At 62.9% G+C, this 22,583-nt stretch overlaps 3 protein-coding genes across 5 annotated transcripts; 1 reads left to right on the top strand and 2 right to left on the bottom strand.

Moving 5' to 3' along the window:
• Window positions 1-405: 405 nt before the first annotated feature.
• Window positions 406-13,056, bottom strand: AKT2 (AKT serine/threonine kinase 2). Its single transcript, XM_066208682.1, is given in 16 exon segments — window positions 406-1,162; window positions 1,254-1,358; window positions 1,438-1,523; window positions 2,500-2,714; window positions 3,523-3,651; window positions 5,298-5,402; window positions 5,404-5,421; window positions 5,611-5,679; window positions 6,304-6,371; window positions 7,949-8,078; window positions 8,613-8,754; window positions 9,825-9,936; window positions 10,212-10,346; window positions 11,224-11,311; window positions 12,219-12,266; window positions 12,887-13,056. Coding segments are annotated over 14 exon segments (1,440 nt in total). The 5' UTR covers window positions 11,270-11,311; window positions 12,219-12,266; window positions 12,887-13,056; the 3' UTR covers window positions 406-1,082.
• Window positions 13,057-13,217: 161 nt separating this feature from the next.
• Window positions 13,218-18,736, bottom strand: CUNH19orf47 (chromosome unknown C19orf47 homolog). 3 transcript variants are annotated; one of them, XM_066208684.1, is made up of 8 exons: window positions 18,668-18,736; window positions 17,723-17,770; window positions 17,145-17,232; window positions 16,568-16,682; window positions 16,231-16,465; window positions 15,214-15,354; window positions 14,965-15,056; window positions 13,218-14,719 (listed from the first exon to the last, which is right to left on the bottom strand). In XM_066208684.1, the coding sequence occupies exons 2-8, from the start codon at window positions 17,724-17,726 to the stop codon at window positions 14,477-14,479; spliced, it is 918 nt and encodes a 305-aa protein (XP_066064781.1). In that variant the 5' UTR covers window positions 17,727-17,770; window positions 18,668-18,736; the 3' UTR covers window positions 13,218-14,476. The 3 variants fall into 3 exon arrangements, with proteins under 3 accessions (XP_066064781.1, XP_066064783.1, XP_066064782.1); XM_066208686.1 differs by having other exon boundaries at window positions 14,965-15,035; XM_066208685.1 differs by having other exon boundaries at window positions 18,697-18,712.
• On the top strand, window positions 18,716-22,198 carry LOC136305429 (5'-3' exonuclease PLD3-like). The gene is made up of 11 exons (XM_066208683.1): window positions 18,716-18,818; window positions 19,280-19,361; window positions 19,676-19,714; window positions 19,813-19,943; window positions 20,068-20,239; window positions 20,340-20,460; window positions 20,547-20,674; window positions 20,885-21,085; window positions 21,328-21,633; window positions 21,719-21,818; window positions 21,913-22,198. Exons 2-11 carry the CDS (start codon window positions 19,311-19,313, stop codon window positions 22,125-22,127), a joined length of 1,464 nt encoding a protein of 487 aa, XP_066064780.1. The 5' UTR covers window positions 18,716-18,818; window positions 19,280-19,310; the 3' UTR covers window positions 22,128-22,198.
• Window positions 22,199-22,583: the final 385 nt, after the last annotated feature.

Here is a 22,583-nt window from a genome sequence, read left to right as displayed (position 1 = left end):
CGCCAGAGGCGCAATTGAGCGCAGAGCGATGGATCGGAGAGCAATCGAGGGCAGAGTGATGGATCGGGGAGCAATCGAGTGCAAAACGATCGATTGAATAGCAAGCGAGCGCGGAGCAATGGAGTGCCGAGCGATCGATCGCCGAGCAATCGATCGAAGAGCGATCGAGCGCGGAACGATGGATCTTGGAGGACTCGAGCTCAGAGCCATGACTGCGGGGGCAGTCGAGCGCGGAGCGATGGATCGGAGAGCAATCGAGCGCAGAGCGATGGATCGGGGGTACACGGGGTGACAGAAATTCGGCGGGGGGGGGTATTGGGGCCATTTTGGGGTGTTAGGGGTTGCGGGGCGTCGAGGTTCTGCCCCGAAATTCCCTTCCAAAGAAGCGAAAAGGAACCAAAAAAAAACCCACAACAGTTTTATTTCTTTTTTGTACCGCGCCGCCCCTCCCTCGCTCCCGTCCCCCTCCCTCCCCTCCCCCCCCCCCCCCCCCCCACGGCGGTTTTTTCCATGAGTTTCCGCTGGATTTGGGCGATTCCAGAAGGAAATCGCAACTTCACGCCCCATCCCCCCCAAAAAAGAGGTGGGGGAGGGGCTCAGAGGCAACGTTGGTGGGGGGGGAGGGGACCCAGAGCTGTGCCGGGGGTGGGAGAACAGGTGAGTCCGGGGAGGGGGGGGGAGTCCCAGGTGAGTTCTGGGGGGGTTTGGGGGGTCCCGGGGTTCCCACCCTCCTGTGCTCTCCCCCAGCTGGGACCACCTTGGATGGACTGGGCCAAGCGGAACTGGTTTGAACTGGTTTGCGCTGGGAGCTCTGGGGGTTTAAGGCCACGCTCGTGGGGTTTTTCCAAAAGCCCCAAAACCCGAGGAGGGCGGGGCCAGAGCACCTGGGGGGGACAGGGGAGTGTGGGGAGGGGCCCAGGTGAGCCCAGGTGGGAGGGACACACACACACACACACACACACACACACAGGTGTCCCAGGTGTGTCCAGGTCTCCCCAGGTACGTCCAGGTGTGCCCAGATGTCCCCAGCCAGGACACACACATGCACGCAGGTGTCCCCAGGTGTCCCCAGGTGTCCCAGGTCACTCCCGGATGCTGGCTGAGTAGGAGAACTGCGGGAAATGCGTCCGGTGGTCGCGCTCCAGAGAGTCCAGGTGGTCATCTGGGGGTGGGCAGGTGAGGACAGGTGAGGGACAGTGTGGGACAGCTAAGGACAGGGACAGGGGAGTGCAGGTAAGGACAGGTGAGCTCACATCTCTCGGGTGGGGTGATGGTGATGCTCTGGGCCGTGAACTCCTCGTCGAAGTACCGCGTGTCCACCTCTGACGTCACCTGCGGCCGGAAGGGCGGCACCAGCTGGGAGGGGAGGGGACACTCAGGTGTGTCTGGGGGGGTCACCTGGGCAGGGGGCGGGGCAGGGGGCGTGGCCTCCTCACCTTCTCTGCACCACGTCCTGCCAGTCGATGCCAGCGAAGAATCGATGCTCCATCACCTCCCGGGCATCACCTGGGCCACCGCCCAGCTGGGCACAGGTGAGAAGAGGTGGGCACAGGTGAGAACAGGTGGGCACAGGTGAGGGCACAGGTGTGCAGAGGTGATCACAGGCGTCACTAGCTGTTCCCAGGTGTGTCCAGGTGTGTCCCAGGTGTCCCAGGTGTGTCCCAAGTGTGTCCCAGGTGTGGCCCAGGTGTGGCCCAGGTGTGTCCCAGGTGTGCCAGGTGTGTCCCAGGTGTGTCCCACGCTGTTCCAGGTGTGCCCAGGTGTGTCCCAGGTGTGTCCCAGGTGTGCCCAGGTGTGTCCCAGGTGTGTCCCAGGTGTGCCCAGGTGTGTCCCAGGTGTGTCCCAGGTGTGCCCAGGTGTGTCCCAGGTGTGTCCCAGGTGTGCCCAGGTGTGTCCCAGGTGTGTCCCAGGTGCACCCAGGTGTGCCCAGGTGTGTCCCAGGTGTGCCCAGGTGTCCCAGGTGTGTCCCAGGTGTGTCCCAGGTGCGCCCAGGTGTGCCCAGGTGTGTCCCAGGTGTGCCCAGGTGTGTCCCCAGGTGTGTCCCAGGTGTGTCCCAGGCTGTCCCAGGTGTGCCCAGGTGTGTCCCAGGCTGTCCCAGGTGTGCCCAGGTGTGCCCAGGTGTGTCCCAGGTGTGCCCAGGTGTGTCCCCAGGTGTGTCCCAGGTGTGTCCCAGGCTGTCCCAGGTGTGTCCCAGGTGTGTCCCAGGCTGTCCCAGGCTGGCCCAGGTGTGCCCAGGTGTGTCCCAGGTGTGTCCCAGGTGTGCCCAGGTGTGTCCCAGGTGAGCCCAGGTGTGTCCCAGGCTGTCCCAGGTGTGTCCCAGGTGTGCCCAGGTGTGTCCCAGGTGTGCCCAGGTGTGTCCCAGGTGCGCCCAGGTGTGTCCCAGGTGTGCCCAGGTGTGTCCCAGGTGTGTCCCAGGCTGTCCCAGGTGCGCCCAGGTGTGTCCCAGGCTGTCCCAGGTGTGTCCCAGGTGTGTCCCAGGTGCGCCCAGGTGTGTCTCACCGCTGTTTCGGGTCCTTTTTGAGCAGCCCGGCCAGCAGGGCCCGGCTCTCGGGCCCCAGGGAGCGCGGGTAGCGGATCTCCTCCAGCAGGATCAGCTCGAAGAGCCGCTCGTGGTCCTGGTTGTAGAAGGGGAGGCGCCCGCAGAGCATCTCGTACATGACCACGCCCAGCCCCCACCAGTCCACGGCACGGCCGTAGTCGTTGTCCTCCAGCACCTGGACAGGGACGGGGGAAGGCCTGGGGTCACCTGCCAGGACCTGCCAGGAACAGCAGGTGACGGGGGAAAGGGGCAGGAGCACCTGCCGGGACCCAGAGAGGGACTGGGACAAAACCCCGGGTGTCACCTGCCAGGACCCGGCAGGGATAGGGACAAAACCCCGGGTGTCACCTGCCGGGACCCAGAGAGGGACAGGGACAAAACCCCGGGTGTCACCTGCCGGGACCCAGAGAGGGACAGGGACAAAACCCCGGGTGTCACCTGCCGGGACCCAGAGAGGGACAGGGACAAAACCCCGGGTGTCACCTGCCGGGACCCAGAGAGGGACAGGACAAAATCCCGAGTGTCACCTGCCGGGATCCAGAGAGGGACAGGGACAAAACCCCGGGTGTCACCTGCCAGGACCCAGAGAGGGACAGGGACAAAACCCTAAATGTCACCTGCCAGGACCCAGAGAGGGACAGGGACAAAACCCCGGGTGTCACCTGCCAGGACCCAGAGAGGGACAGGGACAAAACCCCGGGTGTCACCTGCCGGGACCCAGAGAGGGACAGGGACAAAACCCCGGGTGTCACCTGCCAGGACCCAGAGAGGGACAGGGACAAAACCCCGGGTGTCACCTGCCGGGACCCGGCAGGGATAGGGGAGGCCCCATGGGGATTTTGGGGAAACTCCTCAGGATTTTGGGGAACCCCTGCGCCGTGTACGAGGGAAAATCGCCGCCCCGTCCCCGCCCAGGAATTCTGGGGACAGTTTCCCAGGAAATGCCGCAATTCCGGAATTCCCGCCCCCCAGTGCCCCGTCACCTCCGGCGCCAGGTACTCGGGGGTCCCGCAGAAGGTTTTCATGGTCGTCCCGTCCGTCACCCCCTCCTTGCAGAGCCCGAAATCCGTGATCTTGATGTGCCCGTCCTTGTCCAGCATCAGATTCTCCAGCTGCGGGGGCGAAGCCAAGGAATTCGGGAATGAGGGCGGGAATCCCAGCCCCAAAATCCCAAAATCTGGCCCCAAGACCCCGGGAATTCCAGCCCCAAAATCCAAAATCTGGCCCCAAGACCCCGGGAATTCCAGCCCCAAAATCCCAAAATCTGGCCCCAAGACCCCGGGAATTCAGCCCCAAAATCCCAAAATCTGGCCCCAAGACCCCGGGAATTCCAGCCCCAAAATCCCAAAATCTGGCCCCAAGACCCCGGGAATTCCAGCCCCAAAATCCCGGGAATTCCAGCCCGAAAACCCGGGAATTCCAGCCCCAAGAGCCCGGGAATTCCAGCCCCAAGACCCCGGGAATTCCAGCCCCAAAATCCCAAAATCTGGCCCCAAGACCCCGGGAATTCCAGCCCCAAAACCCCGGGAATTCCAGCCCCAAAATCCTGGAATTCCAGCCCGAAAACCCCGGGAATTCCAGCCCCAAGAGCCCGGGAATTCCAGCCCCAAGACCCCGGGAATTCCAGCCCCAAAATCCAAAATCTGGCCCCAAGACCCGGGAATTCCAGCCCCAAAATCCCAAAATCTGGCCCCAAGACCCCGGGAATTCCAGTCCCAAAACCCGGGAATTCCAGCCCCAAAATCCCGGGAATTCCAGCCCGAAAACCCCGGGAATTCCAGCTCCAAGACCCCGGGAATTCAGCCCCAAGACCCCGGGAATTCCAGCCCCAAGACGGCGGGAATTCCAGCCCCAAGACCCCGGGAATTCCAGCCCCAAAATCCCAAAATCTGGCCCCAAGACCCCGGGAATTCCAGCCCCAAAATCCCAAAATCTGGCCCCAAGACCCCGGGAATTCCAGCCCCAAAATCCCAAAATCTGGCCCCAAGACCCCGAGAATTCCAGTCCCAAAACCCCGGGAATTCCAGCCCCAAAATCCCGGGAATTCCAGCCCGAAAACCCGGGAATTCCAGCCCCAAGAGCCCGGGAATTCCAGCCCCAAGACCCCGGGAATTCCAGCCCCAAAATCCCAAAATCTGGCCCAAGACCCCGGGAATTCCAGCCCCAAAATCCCGGGAATTCCAGCCCGAAAACCCCGGGAATTCCAGCCCCAAGAGCCCGGGAATTCCAGCCCAAGACCCGGGAATTCCAGCCCCAAAATCCCAAAATCTGGCCCCAAGACCCCGGGAATTCCAGCCCCAAAACCCCGGGAATTCCAGCCCCAAAATCCTGGGAATTCCAGCCCGAAAACCCCGGGAATTCCAGCCCAAGAGCCGGGAATTCCAGCCCCAAGACCCCGGGAATTCCAGCCCCAAAATCCCAAAATCTGGCCCCAAGACCCCGGAATTCCAGCCCCAAAATCCCAAAATCTGGCCCCAAGACCCCGGGAATTCCAGTCCCAAAACCCCGGGAATTCCAGCCCCAAAATCCCGGGAATTCCAGCCCGAAAACCCCGGGAATTCCAGCTCCAAGACCCCGGGAATTCCAGCCCCAAGACCCCGGGAATTCCAGCCCCAAGACGGCGGGAATTCCAGCCCCAAGACCCCGGGAATTCCAGCCCCAAAATCCCAAAATCTGGCCCCAAGACCCCGGGAATTCCAGCCCCAAGACCCCGGGAATTCCAGCCCCAAGACGGCGGGAATTCGCCCCGAGCTCTCGCCTTGATGTCGCGATAGACGACGTCTCGCGAGTGCAGGTACTCGAGGGCGGAGACGATCTCGGCGCCGTAGAAACGGGCGCGCTCCTCGGAGAAGACGCGCTCGCGGGGACAGGTGGAAAAAGAGCTGGCGGGAGAAAAACCGGGCAGAACGTGGGAAAAACGCTGGGGAATGATCCCCCGGGATCGGCGGGGGAAGGGAGGGAGAAGGGGGCTGAAGGCACTCGGAATCCAGGGAAAACTCCGAGCCTTCGGGGACACAAGGCCCCAAGCCAGGGCGAACTCCCGGCCTGGGGCTCCGAGGCCCCGGGCCCACCTCGCCGCCGTTGGCGTACTCCATGACGAAGCACAGGCGGTCGTTGGTCTGGAAGGCGTATTTCAGCGCCTGAGGGCAGGGAAAATTCGCCACGTGGGCATGGAATTCCCGCGTTTGCGTGCTTCTCCCAGGTCTTCAGCCTCCCCCCCCCCCCGCCCGGTCCTGAATTCCTGGGGTTTTTTCACGTTTTTTCCCCGTTTTTGTCCCATTTTCCCCATTTTTCTGGTTTTTTTTCCCCATTTTCTCCCATTTTCCCCATTTCCCCCATTTTTCTGGTTTTTTCCCCATTTTCCCCATTTCCCCCCACTTTTTCTGGTTTTTTCCCCATTTTCTCCCATTTCTCCATTTTTCCCCCATTTCCCCCATTTTTCCCCCATTTCCCCCCATTTTTCTGGTTTTTTTCCCCATTTTCCCCCATTTCCCCCCATTTTTCTGGTTTTTTCCCATTTTCTCCCATTTCCCCCATTGTTTCCCCATTTTTCCCCTATTTTCCCCCCATTTTCCCCCGTTTCCGCCCATTTTCCCCCATTTCCCCCATTTTTCTGGTTTTTTCCCCATTTTCTCCATTTCCCCATTTTTCTGGTTTTTTCCCCATTTTTTCCCCATTTCCCCCATTTTTCCCCCCATTTCCCCCCGTTTCCGCCCATTTTCCCCCCATTTTTTCCCCCCGTTTCCCCCCGTTTCCCCGCTCACAGTCAGGAAGGGATGCCGGCTGCTCTGCAGGACTCTGCTCTCCGTCACCGTGTGGGCGACCTCGTCCTAGAGGGGCAGAGGCGGGCCGAGCTCGCGGCTCTTCCGAGGGATCCCGCCCAATCCCTTTCCCGCCCAAATCCCCTTTCCCGCCCCAATCCCTTTCCCTCCCCAATCCCTTTCCTCCCCAATCCCTTTCCACCCCAATCCCTTTCCCTCCCCAATCCCTTTCCCTCCCCAATCCCTTTCCCTCCCCAATCCCATTCCCGCCCCAAATCCCCTTTCCCTCCCCAATCCCTTTCCCTCCCCAATCCCTTTCCCTCCCCAATCCCTTTCCCTCCCCAATCCCATTCCCTCCCCAATCCCTTTCCCTCCCCAATCCCTTTCCCTCCCCAATCCCATTCCCTCCCCAATCCCTTTCCCATCCCAATCCCTTTCCCTCCCCAATCCCATTCCCTCCCCAATCCCTTTCCCATCCCAATCCCTTTCCCTCCCCAATCCCTTTCCCTCCCCAAATCCCCTTTCCCGCCCCAATCCCATTCCCTCCCCAAATTCCCTTTCCCTCCCCAATCCCTTTCCCGCCCCAATCCCTTTCCCTCCCCAATCCCTTTCCCTCCCCAATCCCTTTCCCTCCCCAATCCCATTCCCGCCCCAATCCCTTTCCCGCCCCAATCCCATTCCCTCCCCAATCCCTTTCCCTCCCCAATCCCTTTCCCGCCCCAATCCCATTCCCGCCCCAAATTCCCTTTCCCTCCCCAATCCCTTTCCCACCCCAAATTCCCTTTCCCTCCCCAATCCCTTTCCCGCCCCAATCCCTTTCCCACCCAATCCCATTCCCTCCCCAATCCCTTTCCCGCCCCAAATTCCCTTTCCCTCCCCAATCCCTTTCCCTCCCCAATCCCTTTCCCTCCCCAATTCCATTCCCACCCCAATCCCTTTCCCTCCCCAAATCCCCTTTCCACCCCAATCCCTTTCCCTCCCCAAATCCCCTTTCCCGCCCCAATCCCATTCCCTCCCCAAATTCCCTTTCCCTCCCCAATCCCTTTCCCGCCCCAATCCCTTTCCCTCCCCAATCCCTTTCCCGCCCCAATCCCTTTCCCTCCCCAATCCCTTTCCCTCCCCAATCCATTCCCACCCCAATCCCTTTCTCTCCCCAATCCCTTTCCTCCCCAATCCCTTTCTCTCCCCAATCCCTTTCCCGCCCCAATCCCTTTCCCGCCCCAATCCCATTCCCATCCCAATCCCTTTCCCATCCCAATCCCTTTCCCTCCCCAATCCCTTTCCCTCCCCAATCCCTTTCCCATCCCAATCCCTTTCCCTCCCCAATCCCTTTCCTCCCCAATCCCTTTCCCTCCCCAATCCCTTTCCCTCCCAATCCCTTTCCCTCCCCAATCCCTTTCCCATCCCAATCCCTTTCCCTCCCCAATCCCTTTCCCTCCCCAATCCCTTTCCCTCCCCAATCCCTTTCCTCCCCAATCCCTTTCCCTCCCCAATCCCATTCCCACCCCAATCCCATTCCCTCCCCAATCCCATTCCCATCCCATTCCCTTTCCCTCCCCAATCCCATTCCCTCCCCAATCCCTTTCCCTCCCCAATCCCATTCCACCCCAATCCCTTCCCGCCCCCCGGCGGCCGGGCCAGCCCCACCTGGCGATGATCACCTCCTTCCGGAGGATCTTCATGGCGTAGTGGCGGCCCGAGGCCTTTTCCCGGACCAGGATCACCTTGCCGAAGGTGCCCTTCCCCAGCAGCTTCAGGTAATCGAAGTCGCTCATGGTCTGCGGAGGGGGCACCGACACCACGCCGGGTTGGGGGCGTTCCGGGGGATTCTTCTGGAACTTTTTAGGAACTTTTTTGGGGGAGTGGGGGGATTTTTTCTTGATTTCTTGAGGAATTTTGGGGGGGATTTTTTGGGGATTTTTTAGGATTTTTTTGGGGGGGGGGATTTTTCTTTGATTTTTTGAGGGACTTTTGGGGGGACTTTTTTTGGGGACTTTTTTTGGGATTCTTTTGGGGGCGGAGGGGGGACTTTTTTCAGCGGGGGAGAATTCTGGAGGATTTCAGGTTTTGTTTTTGAAGATTTTTGAGGCATTTCGGAGGGAATTTGGGGGGGATTCTCGGTGAATCCTTTCGGGACGCTCGGAGGTCTTTCGGCGGGTTTTTTGGGAAGACTTTTGGGAACCTTTATGGGGTTGGGGGGGTGGGATTTCTGGTTTTTCACGGATTTCGCTAGGTTTTCTGCCCGTTCTGGGGTTTTTTTGCAGCTTTTGCCGGTCTCCCGGCCGACCCCGGGGGTGTCGCGCGCGACTCACGGCCTTGGCGCGGGATTTCCCGCCGTCGCCGCTCCTGTCGCCCTCGGCGTCGTCGCCGGGCGGGAACTGCGGCGCGTCCCCCGCCGGCTGCCGGCTCTTCAGCCCGTTGGCCACGGCCTGGATGGCCTGGATCCAGTGCTCGCTGCGGGGAGGGAGCGGGGATCCACCCGGGGAGCCCCCACGGGATCACAAACGGGATCCCCCACAGGATCGGGGCGTTAACCCCAGGGCATTTGGGGTTTAATCCCAGGGGATTTGGGGTTTTAATTCCAGGAGATTTGGGGTTTATTCCCAGGGGACTTGAGGTTTTAAATCCAGGAGATTTGGGGTTTATTCCCAGGGGATTTGGGGTTTTGTTCCAGGGATTTGCGGTTTATTCCCAGGGGATTTGGGGTTTTAATTCCAGAGGATTTGGGGTTTATTCCCAGGGGATTTGGGGTTTTGTTCCAGGGATTTGGGGACTTTCCTCTGAGGGATTTGGGGTTTATTCCCAGGAGATTTGGGGTTTATTCCCAGGGGACTTGGGGTTTAATTCTAGGAGATTTGGGATTTATTCCCAGGGGACTTGGGGTTTTAATTCCAGGAGATTTGGGGTTTATTCCCAGGGGATTTGGGGTTTTAAACCCAGGGGATTTGGGGTTTATTCCCAGGGGATTTGGGGTTTTAAATCCAGGGCATTTGCGGTTTAATCCCAGAGGATTTGGGGTTTATTCCCAGGGGATTTGGGGTTTATTCCAAGGGGATTTGGGGATTTTCCTCTGGGGATCTGGGGTTTTAATTCCAGAGCATTTGGGGTTTATTCCCAGGGGATTTGGGGTTTTAATTCCAGAGGATTTGGGGTTTATTCCCAGGGGATCTGGGGTTTTAATTCCAGAGCATTTGGGTTTATTCCCAGGGGATTTGGGGTTTTAATTCCAGAGGATTTGGGGTTTATTCCCAGGGGATTTGGGGTGTGAATTCCAGGTGATTTGGGTTTTTTTCCCGAGGGATTTGGGGTTTATTCCCAGGGGATTTGGGGTTTTAATTCCAGAGGATTTGGGGTTTATTCCAGAGGATTTGGGGTTTATTCCCAGGGGATTTGGGGACTTTCCTCTGAGGGATTTGGGGTTTATTCCCAGAGGATTTGGGGTGTGAATTCCAGGTGATTCAGGGTTTTTTCCCTGAGGGATCTGGGGCTCTGTTCCCGGCCTTGGGGCCGGGGCCAGCACGCACCGCTCCTCGGGCGTGTCCACGTGGAAAGTCCTCTCGATGACCGTGGTCCACTGCAGGCAGCGGATGACGAAGGTGTTGGGGCGCGGCCGCTCCGTCCTCATCAGCTGGCACTCTGGGGGACGGGGAAAGCGGGCAAGTCGGCGGGAAAGCCAGCAGGAAAATCATCGGGAGAGTTATTGGGAAACCGGCGGGGAAACGGCGGAAATCATTGGGAAAACGGGGGGAAAAACCGCAGGGAAATGGGGAGAATCCCGGGGAAAATCCTGAAAACCGCAGGGAAATGGGGAGAATCCCAGGGAAAACTGGGAGAACCTCAGGAAAATGGGGAGAATCCCGGGGACAAGGACGCTTTGTTTGGGCTGCAGCCCCCCCAGGCGCAGCCCGTACCAGCCACGGAGAAGTTGTTGAGGGGCGGCAGGGCCAGGCCGCTCTCGGAGCTCTCCGGACGCTCCTTGTAGCCGATGAAGGACCCGTCGCTCTTGAGCAGGAAATAGCGCGGCCGCCACGTCTTGATGTACTCGCCTGGAACGGGACCGGGGGGGCACTGAAAGGGTTAAACGGGGCCGGGGGGGTGGGGGGGTTCAGGGAGGGAAAGGGTTAAACGGGGCCGGGGGGGGGGGGTCCTGGGGGGGAAAGGGTTAAACGGGGCTGGGGGGGGGTCCTGGGGGGGAAAGGGTTAAAGGTGGGGGTTGGGACGGATGTTGGGATAACAATGGATCCGTGGATTTTGGGATGGACCTGCAGGATTTTGGGATGAATCCACGGGATTTTGGGATGAATCTGTGGAATTTTGGGATGGACCTGCAGGATTTGGGACGAATCCACGGGATTTTGGGATGGATCCGTGGGATTTTGGGATGAGTCTGTGGGATTTTGGGATGGACCTGCAGGATTTGGAAATGGATCCACGGGATTTTGGGATGGACCCGCAGGATTTTGGGATGAATCTGCGGGATTTTGGGACGAATCTGTGGGATTTTGGGATGAGTCTGTGGGATTTTGGGATGGACCCGCAGGATTTTGGGATGGATCTGCGGGATTTTGGGATGGACCTGCAGGATTTGGGAATGGATCCACGGGATTTTGGGATGGACCCGCAGGATTTTGGGATGGATCTGTGGGATTTTGGGATGGACCCGCAGGATTTTGGGATGAATCTGCAGGATTTTGGGATGGACCCGCAGGATCTGGGGAGGACCCTTGGGTGGGCGCCGCGACGGCTGCCGGGACCGACGCCAGGAACAATTTTGGCATCCACGCCGCGACGCTTTCCGCCCTTCCCGCCACACTGCCGCGGCCGCTGCCCCCGCCCGACGTCCCCCCTTCCCGCGCGGAGCCGCCGGGCCCACCCCCCCAAATCCCAATCCCGAGCCCCCCGAGCCCCCCGAGCCCCACTCACCCCTCTTGTGCAGCCAGCCCTCCTTGACCACCAGCGCCTCAGCCATGGTGGCCGCGAGCCCCCCGGGGCCCCCCGGGGCCGGGAGCACCTGCGCCAACAGCGGCCCCGCCTCAGGCCCTGCCAGGACCCCCGGGATCCACCCCGGGGATCCACCCCGGGGATCCACCCCCGGGGATCCACCCCCCGGGGATCCACCCCCCGGGGATCCACCCCCCGGGGATCCACCCGGGATCGCAGAGGGCTGGACATCCCCAAATCCCACAAACCAAAGGGGAATGAGCCCAAAGGGGGCGGAGAACGAGGGATTTGGGGAAGGACGCGGGAAGATTTGGGAGAGGTCTGGTGCTAGGACGGGGCTGTGGGATGTTGGGATGGATCCGTGGGATTTTGGGATGGATCCGTGGGATTTTGGGATGGAACTGGGGGATGTTGGGATGGATCTGTGGGATTTTGGGATGGAACTGGGGGATGTTGGGATGGATCTGTGGGATTTTGGGATGGAACTGTGGGATTTTGGGATGGATCCGTGGGATTTTGGGATGGAACTGGGGGATGTTGGGATGGATCTGTGGGATTTTGGGATGGAACTGTGGGATTTTGGGATGGATCCGTGGGATTTTGGGATGGAACTGGGGGATGTTGGGATGATCTGTGGGATGTTGGGATGGAACTGGGGGATGTTGGGATGGATCTGTGGGATGTTGGGACGGATCCATGAGATTTTGGGATGGATCTGGGATTTTGGGATGGATCCAGGATTTTGGGATGGATCCGGGATTTTGGGATGGATCAGTGGGATATTGGGATGAATCTGTGGGATGTTGGGATGGACCTGTGGAATTTCGGGACGGCCTGTGCGATTTAAGGATAGATCCATGTGATTTTGGGACAGACGCGAGGGATCTGGGGCTGGGACGAGGACAGGGGAGCTGCGGGGCTCATTTTCCCCTCATTAACGATCCAATTAAAGCCGGGACGAGGCCCCTGCTCCGTACCCGAGCGCCGGATCCGGATCCGTGGGAATCTCCCGGCGCCGCCTCGTCCTGGGACAGGGACAGCACAAAGAAATTGGGTGAAAAAGGCCCCGAATTGGGATTTTTGGGGGGGAGGAAGCGTGGGATTTGGGAAGCAGCAGCAGCAGCTCTGGGGGGGAGTTTGAGGGGTGGGATTTTGGGGGGGGGGGGGGATGAATTGGGGAGGGAAATCAGGGAAGGAATTTGAGGAGGGGAATTTTAGGAAAGACATTGGAGGGCAAATATTTGGGGGGGGGGGGGGTCTCACGCTTCTCCTCCCTGGGGAGGAAATTTAACGGGGGGGAAACTTGGGATGGAACCTGGGGGAGGGTCCCACGCTGAGGGGACACACCGAGAACGCCCCCAGACCCCCTTCCCCCCCCCCCCCCAATTCACGAGTGGTTCGCTCCCCGCGGGAGCGGGCCGTACCACGGCGGGGTCACAGGGGGGAGCACCCCCCGTGTCCCCCCTTCACCCCGCTCATGGTGCGGCCCCCGCCACGACCCCCTCAAGAGCAGGACGAGCCCATTCCCTCCCCAAAGGAGGGAAAACACCCCGCGGCTGGCGCGGCCTCCGCTGACCCCGTGAGGAAGCGGGCGAGCCCATTGCGGGGAGGGGGAGGAGGGGGGGGAACGGGCGGTTCCTCTCACCTGTCATGGACGCCGCAGGCCCGGCCGCTCGCGGCCGCTCATCCCGGGAACTTCGGGTCGGTTTTCTTTTTGAATTCCCCCCCCCCCTCCCCTCCCCCTCTCAGCTTTATCCCGGTTCCGTTTCGTCCCGGAAGGAAAAGGGCACCCAAAATGGCGGGGGGGGCCGTGAGGGGGAGACCCCGCGCGCGCCTGCCCGCGGGGGCGTGGCTGTGACGTCGCCGGGAGGCGTGATCACGCGGCGAAGGGGCGGGGACGAGGGGGCGTGGCCTCCGCTGCTCCCCCGCCCGCCAGAGGGCGCCTCCCCCTCCCCTTTAATTAAAACCCATTTAAATAAATCTGCATAAATTAAGTATTTATTAACACCGCTGTCACTCTTTATTCCTCCCCCTCCCCCCCCAAACAAGAAAAGCTCCCGCGAGAAGCGGAAAAACCGGGAGAATCCACCCAAAAGCGCAGTGAAAACACCCTCCCTGAAGGCTTGGGGGGGAAAAAAACCGCCCCAAATTCCGGGAAAAAGCCCCAAAAGTGGAGGGAAAAAGCCCCAACTTCCCCTTTTTCCTGTTAAAAAGCTCCCCCAGCTGGGCATTCCCAGGGACTCGGCCCGCCCCGAACGCACCGCGGGGGATAAAAGCAGCTTTTTGGGGCTTGTGGCCGCAGCGGAGGAGGAGATCTGGGAAAAGTGAGGAATTTCGGGGGGTTCCGGGAAGCCCCGCGGGGCGGGTTGAGGCTGGAGCCAAAATCCACGCGGTTTAAGGCAACTTGGGGAGGTTTTTCTTCCAGCACCTGCCGTGGGTTTTGGGAAGGATTTGGGGGAAGCCGTTCCCAAAATTCCCCCTCCGTGAGGGATCGTTTACAAAGGCATAAATAGAGGAGGGGGAGATCCCCGCGGAGCGGGGGAAAACCGGGAGGATGGGAAAACAAAACCGCCCCGGGATGGGAATTCTCCGTGTCCCGACTCCCAAATTCGGGGAAATAAAAGAAGATTTGGGAAAGGGGAAGCTGTGGGGGGAAAAAAGAGGGTTTGGTGCCGGTTTGGCCTCGGCGCTCCTGCCGGATCGGAATTCCTGCCGCCCTCGGGCTCTTCCAATGGGATTTCCAGGGGATCCACCCCTTTCCCAAGGGATCCCACCTTTTTCCAGGGATCAGACACTGATTCCTGTGGGATTCCCCCCCCCCTCTTCCCAGGGGATCCAGCCTCAACTCCCACAGGATCCCCCTTTCACCAGCAGGATTCCCATCCCCAAGGGATCGATCAATCGCACACTGATTCCTGTTGGGATCTCCCCCGGGTTCCCGCTGGGATCTCCCCAGGATTCCTGCAGGATTCCCATCCCCAAGGGATCGATCAATCGCACACTGATTCCCGTCGGGATCTCCCCCGGGTTCCCGTCGGGATCTCCCCCGGGCTCCCGTCGGGATCTCCCCCGGATTCCCGTCGGGATCTCCCCCGGGCTCCCGTCGGGATCTCCCCCGGATTCCCGTCGGGATCTCCCCCGGGTTCCCGTCGGGATCTCCCCCCGCTCCCGCAGCATCCCGCAGTCCCAGCAGCACTCGGAGGGTCCCCAGCGGATCCCGCCGGATCCCCGGGGATCAGTCAGGTTTCCTGCCCAGCCTTCGGAAGACGCTGCCGGGCCCGCAGGAGCTGCTGACCTTCCCGCAGCCCCAGGGGGCCACGGAGCTGGACACGGCGCCGTCCTGAGCCTCCGCCGCGCTTCCGGAACATTCCCGGCGTTTCTTCAGCACTCCGGCGTAGGGCAGGGCCTCGGGATCGTCGGCGGGATGGCGGCCGGGATCGGCCGGGGCGTCCCCCAGGCGGCTGAACACCCCCGAGGGCTGCGGGGAGGGCGGAGGACGGGACGATCCCGGCGTCGGCGTCTCCTCACCGGGTCCTGCCGCTCCTCCGCAGCCCGTCCCGCCCTGGATCCCGGTTTTCTGCCCTGCCTTCCGGAGCCTCTTCCCCACTGGATCCCGGACCTGCCTCCTGCTCTCCCACATTTCCCCCCCCCCGCCTCCGGGACGCGGATCCCACCCCGCTGGATCCCGTCCCCATCCCGGATCCGCCCCGATCCCGCGCTCACCTTCCCCGCCGTGGCTGCAGCCGCTTGGGCCTCGGCTCCGAGCCGCTCGAACACCGACGTCCGGGCCAGACCTGCCGATCCCCGGGGAAAAACTGGGAATTCGGGGGGGAAAACTGGGAATTCCGGGGGAAACTGGGAATTCGGGGGGAGAACTGGGAATTTGGGGGGGAAACTGGGAATTCGGGGGGAAAACCTGGGAATTGGGGGGAAAAACCCAGGAATTTGGGGGCAACGTGGGAGCGCCAGTACCTCTGGCCGCCTGCAGCTGCAGGATTTTCCGTGAGCGGGCCGTGGTGCCCTTGGGCAGCGAGACGACGTACTTGCCCTCCATCTCGGCCGTCACCCGGCGCCGCTTGGCCGGCGCCGCGGGCGCCGCGGGCCCGCCGGGGCCTGTGCCGGGAACAGCGGCGTCCAGGGCCGGGCGGCCGCGGAGCCGGGGCGGCGGGGCCGGTTCCTGGGCCGCCGCAGACCCCTCGGGGTCGACCCCAGTCCCCTCCGGCCCCTCTGGATCCATCCCTACTGCTCCCTGATCCCTCTGGATCCATCCCTGCTCCTCCCTGACCCCTCGGGGTCGACCCCAGTCCCCTCCGGCCCCTCTGGATCCATCCCAGCTCCTCCCTGATCCTGCTGGATCCACCCCAGCCCCTCCCTGATCCCTCTGGATCAATCCCAGCTCTTCCCTGATCCCGCTGGATCCATCCCTGCTCCTCCCTGACCCCTCGGGGTCGACCCCAGTCCCCTCCGGCCCCTCTTGGATCCATCCCTGCTCCTCCCTGATCCCTCTGGATCCACCCCAGCTCCTCCCTGATCCTGCTGGATCCACCCCAGCCCCTCCCTGATCCCGCTGGATCCATCCCTGCTCCTCCCTGACCCCTCGGGGTCGACCCCAGTCCCCTCCGGCCCCTCTGGATCCATCCCTGCTCCTCCCTGATCCCTCTGGATCAATCCCAGCTCCTCCCTGATCCTGCTGGATCCATCACAGATCCCTCCAGCCCCTCTGGATCCACCCCAGCCCCTCCCTGATCCCTCTGGATCAACCCCAGCCCCTCCCTGATCCAGCTGGATCCATCCCAGCTCCTCCCTGATCCTGCTGGATCCACCCCAGCCCCTCCCTGATCCGTCTGGATCAATCCCTGCTCCTCCCCGATCCCTCTGGCTCCCTCCCCAGGGATCTCCAAGCCCGGGGCAGATCCCTGAGGGATCCCTCCCTCCCTCCCAGGCCGGGCAGGGCCATCGTGGCCGTGGGGATCCCGGCCCGGCCCTTACCGGCCCTGGCGGCGCCGTTGGCGACGGTGACGGAGATGCCGGTGCCGGGGGGGTTCCGGGGGGCGCGGGGGGCCGCCTCCCTGCTCAGGCTGTTGGCGATCATCCTGCCGGCAGCCCCGCAGGGCTCCCGCTGATCCCGGTGCTGATCCCGGTGCTGATCCCGGTGATCCCGGCGCGGGCCCCGCTCGGCCGGAGCCGCCGGCTGCAGCGACTCCGAGGCCGCCCGGCACATCTCCTGTGGGCAGAGAAAACCGCGGAAAACCGGGATTTTGGGGGGGGGTGTTTCCGAGTGGATTCCAGGCCGCTGGATCCCAGGGGATCTGAGGGGATCCCGCACCTGCCTGTGGACCACCTTGGCGTGGCGCAGGATGGCGATGACGTCGCCCACCACGGTGATGCCCAGCTCCTTCATCAGCTCCTTGGTCAGGTCCAGCAGCATGTTCTTGTGGATCCTGCGGGGGGGAAGGGCGGGATCCGCCCGGGATCCACAGGGATTCCGCTGAGATCCATCCAGATTCCACTGAGACCCACCCATCCCCAGGATTTGCCCCGTTCCCAGGATCTCCAGGAGCTTTTCCCCCCATTCCTGAGGATCTCCAAGAATCTTTCCCCCCATCCCCGGGGGTCTCCAGAGGTCTTTCCCCCATTCTCGGGTGTCTCCAGGAATCTTTTCCCATTCCCAGGAGTTTTTCTCCCACTCCCAGGGGTGTCCAGGGGTTTTCCCCCATTCCCGGGGGTCTCCAGGAATCTCTCCCCCATTCCCAGGAGTTTTTCCCCCCATCCCCAGGGCTCTCCAGGGTTTTTTCCCCCCATTCCCGGGGGTCTCCAGGAGTTTTTCTCCCACTCCCGGGGCTCTCCAGGGTTTTTTCCCCCCATCCCCGGGGGTCTCCAGGGGTCTCTCCCCCTTTTCCCACCTGTTATCCACGAAGGCCACGGCGTAGCCCAGGGCGGGCCCCGGGGGGATCCCGGCGTCCTCAAAGAACCGCAGCCACTCGGACGTGGCTGGAAAACGGGGGAAAAAATGGGATTTGGGGGGGGAAAAATGGGATTTGGGGGGGGAAAAAACGGGAGTGGAGAGGATGGAATTGAGGGGGGATGGGGCTGGGGGGAGGGGAATGGGCTCGGGAGGGGGAGGGGCAGCCCAGGGTCACTCCCGGGGTCATTCCAGGCGTTCCCAGCTGTCGCCGGGGATTAACGGGAACGGGGAAGGGGAGGGGGAGGGGTTTTTGGAAGGATTTGGGGAGGTTTTTGGAGGGAGTTTGGGATTATTTTCTGCAGCCAATGAAAAGATTTGCGGAGGGGTTTTGGGGTGTTCCAGGGGAATTTTGGGATGTCTTGGGGGAATTTCAGGGTGTTTTGGGAGGGAATTTCGGGGAGTTTTTTGGGGGGCGATTTCGGGGGTCTTTGGGGGGCGATTTCGGGGGTTTTTGGGGGGCGATTTCGGGGTGCTTTACAGGGATTCTTGGGGGGAATTCGGGGGTCCGTCCCTCACCCATGGCGCCCAGCTGGATTTGGCAGAGCCGGATCAGGCAGGAGCGGCCTGGGGGGGGGTCAGGGGGGGCTTTGAGGGGCTGCCCCACATCCCCTCATCCCGTCTTGAACCCCAAAGCCCCTTTTCCCCTCAGAACCCCCTCAATCCCCTCAGTGCTCCTCAATCCCCTCAGTCCCCCTCAAACCCCCCAGACCCCTCAGACCCCTCAGATCCCCCCCAATCCCCTCAGTCCCCTCAATCCCCCCAATCCCCTCAGTCCCCCCCAATCCCCTCAGACCCCTCAATCCCCTCAATCCCCTCAGTCCCCCCCAATCCCCTCAGACCCCCCTCAGACCCCTCAGATCCCCCCCAATCCCCTCAGTCCCCCCCAATCCCCTCAGACCCCTCAATCCCCTCAGTCCCCTCAGACCCCTCAGATCCCCCCCAATCCCCTCAGTCCCCTCAATACCCTCAGTCCCCCCCAATCCCCTCAGACCCCCCTCAGACCCCTCAATCCCCTCAGTCCCCCCCAATCCCCTCAGACCCCCCTCAGACCCCTCAGTCCCCCCCAATCCCCTCAGATCCTCCCCAATCCCCTCAGTCCCCCCCAATCCCCTCAGTTCCCTCAGACCCCTCAATCCCCCCAATCCCCTCAGATCCCTCAGTCCCCTCAGTCCCCCCCAATCCCCCCAATCCCCTCAGTCCCCCTCAGACCCCCCCAATCCCCTCAGTCCCCCCAATCCCCTCAGACCCCTCAATCCCCTCAATCCCCTCAGTCCCCTCAATCCCCTCAGTCCCCCCCAATCCCCTCAGTCCCCCCCAATCCCCTCAGTCCCCCCAATCCCCTCAGTCCCCCCTGACTTTTCCCGCCCCTCCCCACAGCGCCCTCTCCCGCTCCCTCCCGTTCCCCCCCTCACCCCTCAGACCCCCCCGGGCCCCCCCAATTCCCCCTCCCCTCCCCCTCACCTCCCCTCGCCCCATCCCGCGGCCCCCACCGGGATCGCCGGAAGTGACGTCATCCCGCCGCGCGCCGAGGGGAGGGGCGGGGCCAGCGCGGGCGCCGCCGAGCCGCGGAGAGCGCCCCCCCGCGGACGGAGCGTGAGGGCGGCGCTGGACGGTACCAAGGGCGGGGGGGAGCGGGGGGGGGACGCGAGCTCCAAACGGCCCCAAAACTTCCCCAAAACTTCCCCAAAACTTGGCCAAAGCCGCCCCGAAACCGGGCTAAGCCTGCGCTGAACCCGGCCCCAAACCGGGCCTAAGTGTGTCCCCAAACCGGCCCCAAACGTGCCCCCAGAACAGCCCCGAACGTGTGTCTAAACCGGCCCTAAATTTGTCCCCAAACCGGCCCCAAATACGCCCCCAAACGGACTCTACAATTGTCCCCAAACAGCCCAAATGTGCCCCAAAACCCCCCAGCCCCAAACGTGTCCCGGCTGTGCCCCAGATTTGGGCCCCCCCCTGCCCCGAGGGGGCCCAGCCCCGGTTTTGGGGGGCAGGTCCCTTCCCGCCGCCTCGGCAGCCTCGGGATCGCGGGACTTCTCGGGGCCCTCTCTGAGTTTTGGGGTGCCTGCCCTGCAGCCCTGCAGCCCAAGCCCGCGCACTGGGGTCAATGCGGATTTGCCCGTTCCAGCCTCGGCCCACGATGGGAGCCTACGCGCAGGTGAGGGCTGGGGACGCCCCAAAAACCCAAACCTGCGAGCCCCAGGATCCAAACTTCGGGGTCCCGGGGATCCCTGTGCCCCGAACCCCAAACTTGGGGGGTCCCGGAGCCCCCCAAACCTCTTCATTTGGGATCGCAGAGCTCCCAACTCCCCAAATTCTGGGATGCTCACCTGTCCCAACCCCAAACCGGGCCCACGGGAACACCTGGGAATGGGGTGGGGGAGGATTCCGTGGGATCCTGGGGATTTTGGGTCCCAAATTTGGGGTCTCCACCCCCCCTAAATTCGGGGTCCCCCCTCATTTCCCCCCCAGCTGGACCCTCTGCAGCAGCGTGAGGCGCCGGCCCCCAAGGTACCTCAGCCCTTGTCCCTTCCCAACCCCCCCCGGGGTGCTGGAGGGTGATTAACCCCCCCCAATTAACGAATCCCCCAATCTGGGGGTGCCCCCAGCGCCCCCGGGGCGCCACGCTCTTCGCCGCGCTCTCCGTCCTCTTCCTCCTCACCTTCCTCGTCCTCATCCACCTGCGGCTCCGCGGTGACGTCACCGACGGCCCCGAGGGCTCCTGCGGGGACACCTGCAGGTAAAGGGGGGGGGCGGGAGGGGTTTGAGGGTGGGGGGAGACCCCCAGACCCCCCCCGGAGACCCCCACATCCCATGGGAACTGCCCAGACCCCCCCCCAAGCCCCACAGGACCCCCGTTACAGGATCGTGCTGGTGGAGAGCATCCCCGAGGGGATGAGCCTGGGCACCCAGCCGTCCACCTTCGAGGCGTGGCTGGAGCTGCTGGCCACGGCCACCCGCAGCGTGGACATCGCCTCCTTCTACTGGACGCTGACCAACGCGGACACGCGCACCCACGAGCCCAGCGCGGCGCAGGTCCGGCGACATCGGGTTCTCCCCGATTTTCCCCCGTTTTTCCCCCCCCCCCCCCATTTCTGCCCGTTTCTGAGCCGGTTTTGGTGTGGCGGGCGCCCAGGGGGAGCGGATCCTGGCGGAGCTGCTGCGGCTGCCCCGGCGCGGCGTGGCCGTGCGCGTGGCCGTCAGCGCCCCCTCGGCCAAGGCGCCGCTGGACGACCTCAAGGCGCTGGAGAGCAGCGGTGAGCGGGGGCACACCCCAAACTGGGGCTCTCGGGGGGTTTCGGGGGGGTCAGTCCGAGTGCTGACCCCGCTGCCGGCGCCGCAGGCGCGGCCGTGCGCGCCGTGGACCTGCCGCGCCTCACCGGCGGCGTCCTGCACACCAAGTTCTGGCTGGTGGACGGCGTCCACCTCTACGTGGGCAGCGCCAACATGGACTGGAGGTCCTTGACTCAGGTGAGGGTGGCGAGGGCTGGGGTTGGACCTGGCTGGTGCCGGACGCCGCGGATGGTGCCAAAGCCAATGAGCCAGACCCAAACCCAACACGGATGGTGCCAACCCCCTGGCTGGCCCTGAACCCAGCGGGATGGGCACCGACCCAACCCAGCCCCGGGTCTCCCCCAAACCTCGGCCGTTGGGGAGCGACACCGGCGCCGCTCGCCGCAGGTGAAGGAGCTCGGGGCCGCCGTCTACAACTGCAGCTGCTTGGCCAAGGACTTGGGCAAGATCTTCGAGGCCTACTGGGCCCTGGGCGTGCCCGAGGCGTCCATCCCGGCGCCGTGGCCGGACAATTTCTCCACGTCCTTCAACGCCGAGACGCCGCTGGAGCTGCCGCTCAACGGCACCGCGGCCGCCGTCTACTTCTCGGTGCGTGCCAGGGCTGAGGGGTGAGGTTTGCAGGTAGGAATTGCACAGCCGGGGTGTTTTATTTAATGCCGGGAGACGCCGGGGGGACGTCTGCTCCAGAATGCGCGTGCCTGCTCGGGGCGAGGTCCGGCTTTAGACAGGCGTTGATCCCGTAAAGCCACGTTTAAATCGACGTTGATCCCGCAAACCCAGCGTTAAATCGCGCTCGTGTTGGCGTTGGTATTTGCGTTTCTGCCCCGCAGAGCTCCCCGCCCGCGCTCTGCGCCGCCGGCCGCACGCAGGACCTGGCCGCTCTCCTGGGCGTCGTCGACGGCGCCGAGGAGTTTGTGGACGTGGCGGTGATGAGTTACCTGCCCGGCACGGAGTTCTCGCGGCCGGAGCGGTTCTGGCCGGCCATCGATGACGGGCTGCGCCGGGCCGTGGTGGAGCGCGGCGTGCGGCTGCGGCTGCTGGCGGGCTGCTGGCGCCACAGCCGCCCCGACATGTTCCCCTTCCTCAGCTCGCTGGCCGCCCTCGCCAACAACCGCACGCGCTTCCGCGTGGACGTGGTGGGTGCCATCAGGGGTGACGCCGTCCCCTCAGGGGGTGACAGTCCCCTCAGAGGTGACGGCGTCACCCTCCTGCCGCCCGCAGCGCCTGTTCCTGGTGCCGGCCAGCGCCGCCCAGAGCCGCATCCCCTTCGCCCGCGTCAACCACAACAAGTACATGGTGACGGACAAGGCGGCCTACGTGGGTGAGCGGGGCCGTGCCCAGCGGGGGTTTGGGGAATTTTGGGGGGGGTTTTGGGGTGTATCCCCCCCGTTCCTCTCCCCAAAACTCTTCCGCAGGCACCTCCAACTGGTCCGGGGATTACTTTGAGCGCACGGCGGGCTCGGCGCTGGTGGTGGCGCAGCCGGCGGGAGGACGAGGAGGAGGAGGAGGAGGAGGAGCGGGGACGTTCCGGGAGCAGCTCCAGGACGTGTTCGAGCGGGACTGGAGCTCGGGGTACAGCGTGGACATCAGCGACACCGAGGGCTGGAGCAGCCACTGCGGGCGCCGGTAGCACCGGGGGGACCCCGTGGCAGTCGGAATTTTGGGAGAAAAAACAAGAGAAATGGGTTTTTGTGGATGTTGAGTTCGTTGTGGTTGAGGTGGTTCGTGATCGTTGGAGCCCCAAACCCCTCGCTGGACCCCCAGCCCCACCCGTGGTCCCCCAAACCCCTCCCTGGACCCCCAGCCCCATCACGCTCCAGGATTTTTTGGGATTAACGTTTATTCTGGCCAAGACAAGCGTGAGGGGCCGGGCCGGGGGGGGATCCCCGTCGTGCCCCCCTTCTCTGGTTAATAGAAACACCCCAAAAATAGGCGGGAAAGCCTCAATGCTCCCCCTCCCCAAAAAACAGCTGGATTAGGAATTTGGAGGGGTGGGAGTTAGAGAGGGTCTGGGGGAGCTCAGTCACCGGTTTGGGGGGTCCCCAAAGCCCCCCACGCCGGAAGGGGGGGGCTCACGGCTGGCCGC

This window comes from Chamaea fasciata, unplaced genomic scaffold (genome assembly GCF_029207755.1).
Source record: "Chamaea fasciata isolate MVZ Bird 193981 ecotype frontalis unplaced genomic scaffold, bChaFas1.0.hap1 SCAF_404, whole genome shotgun sequence".
Lineage (NCBI taxonomy): Eukaryota > Metazoa > Chordata > Aves > Passeriformes > Sylviidae > Chamaea > Chamaea fasciata.
Note: the sequence above shows the minus strand (reverse complement) of the source record. Positions and strands in the feature narration are given on the sequence as shown.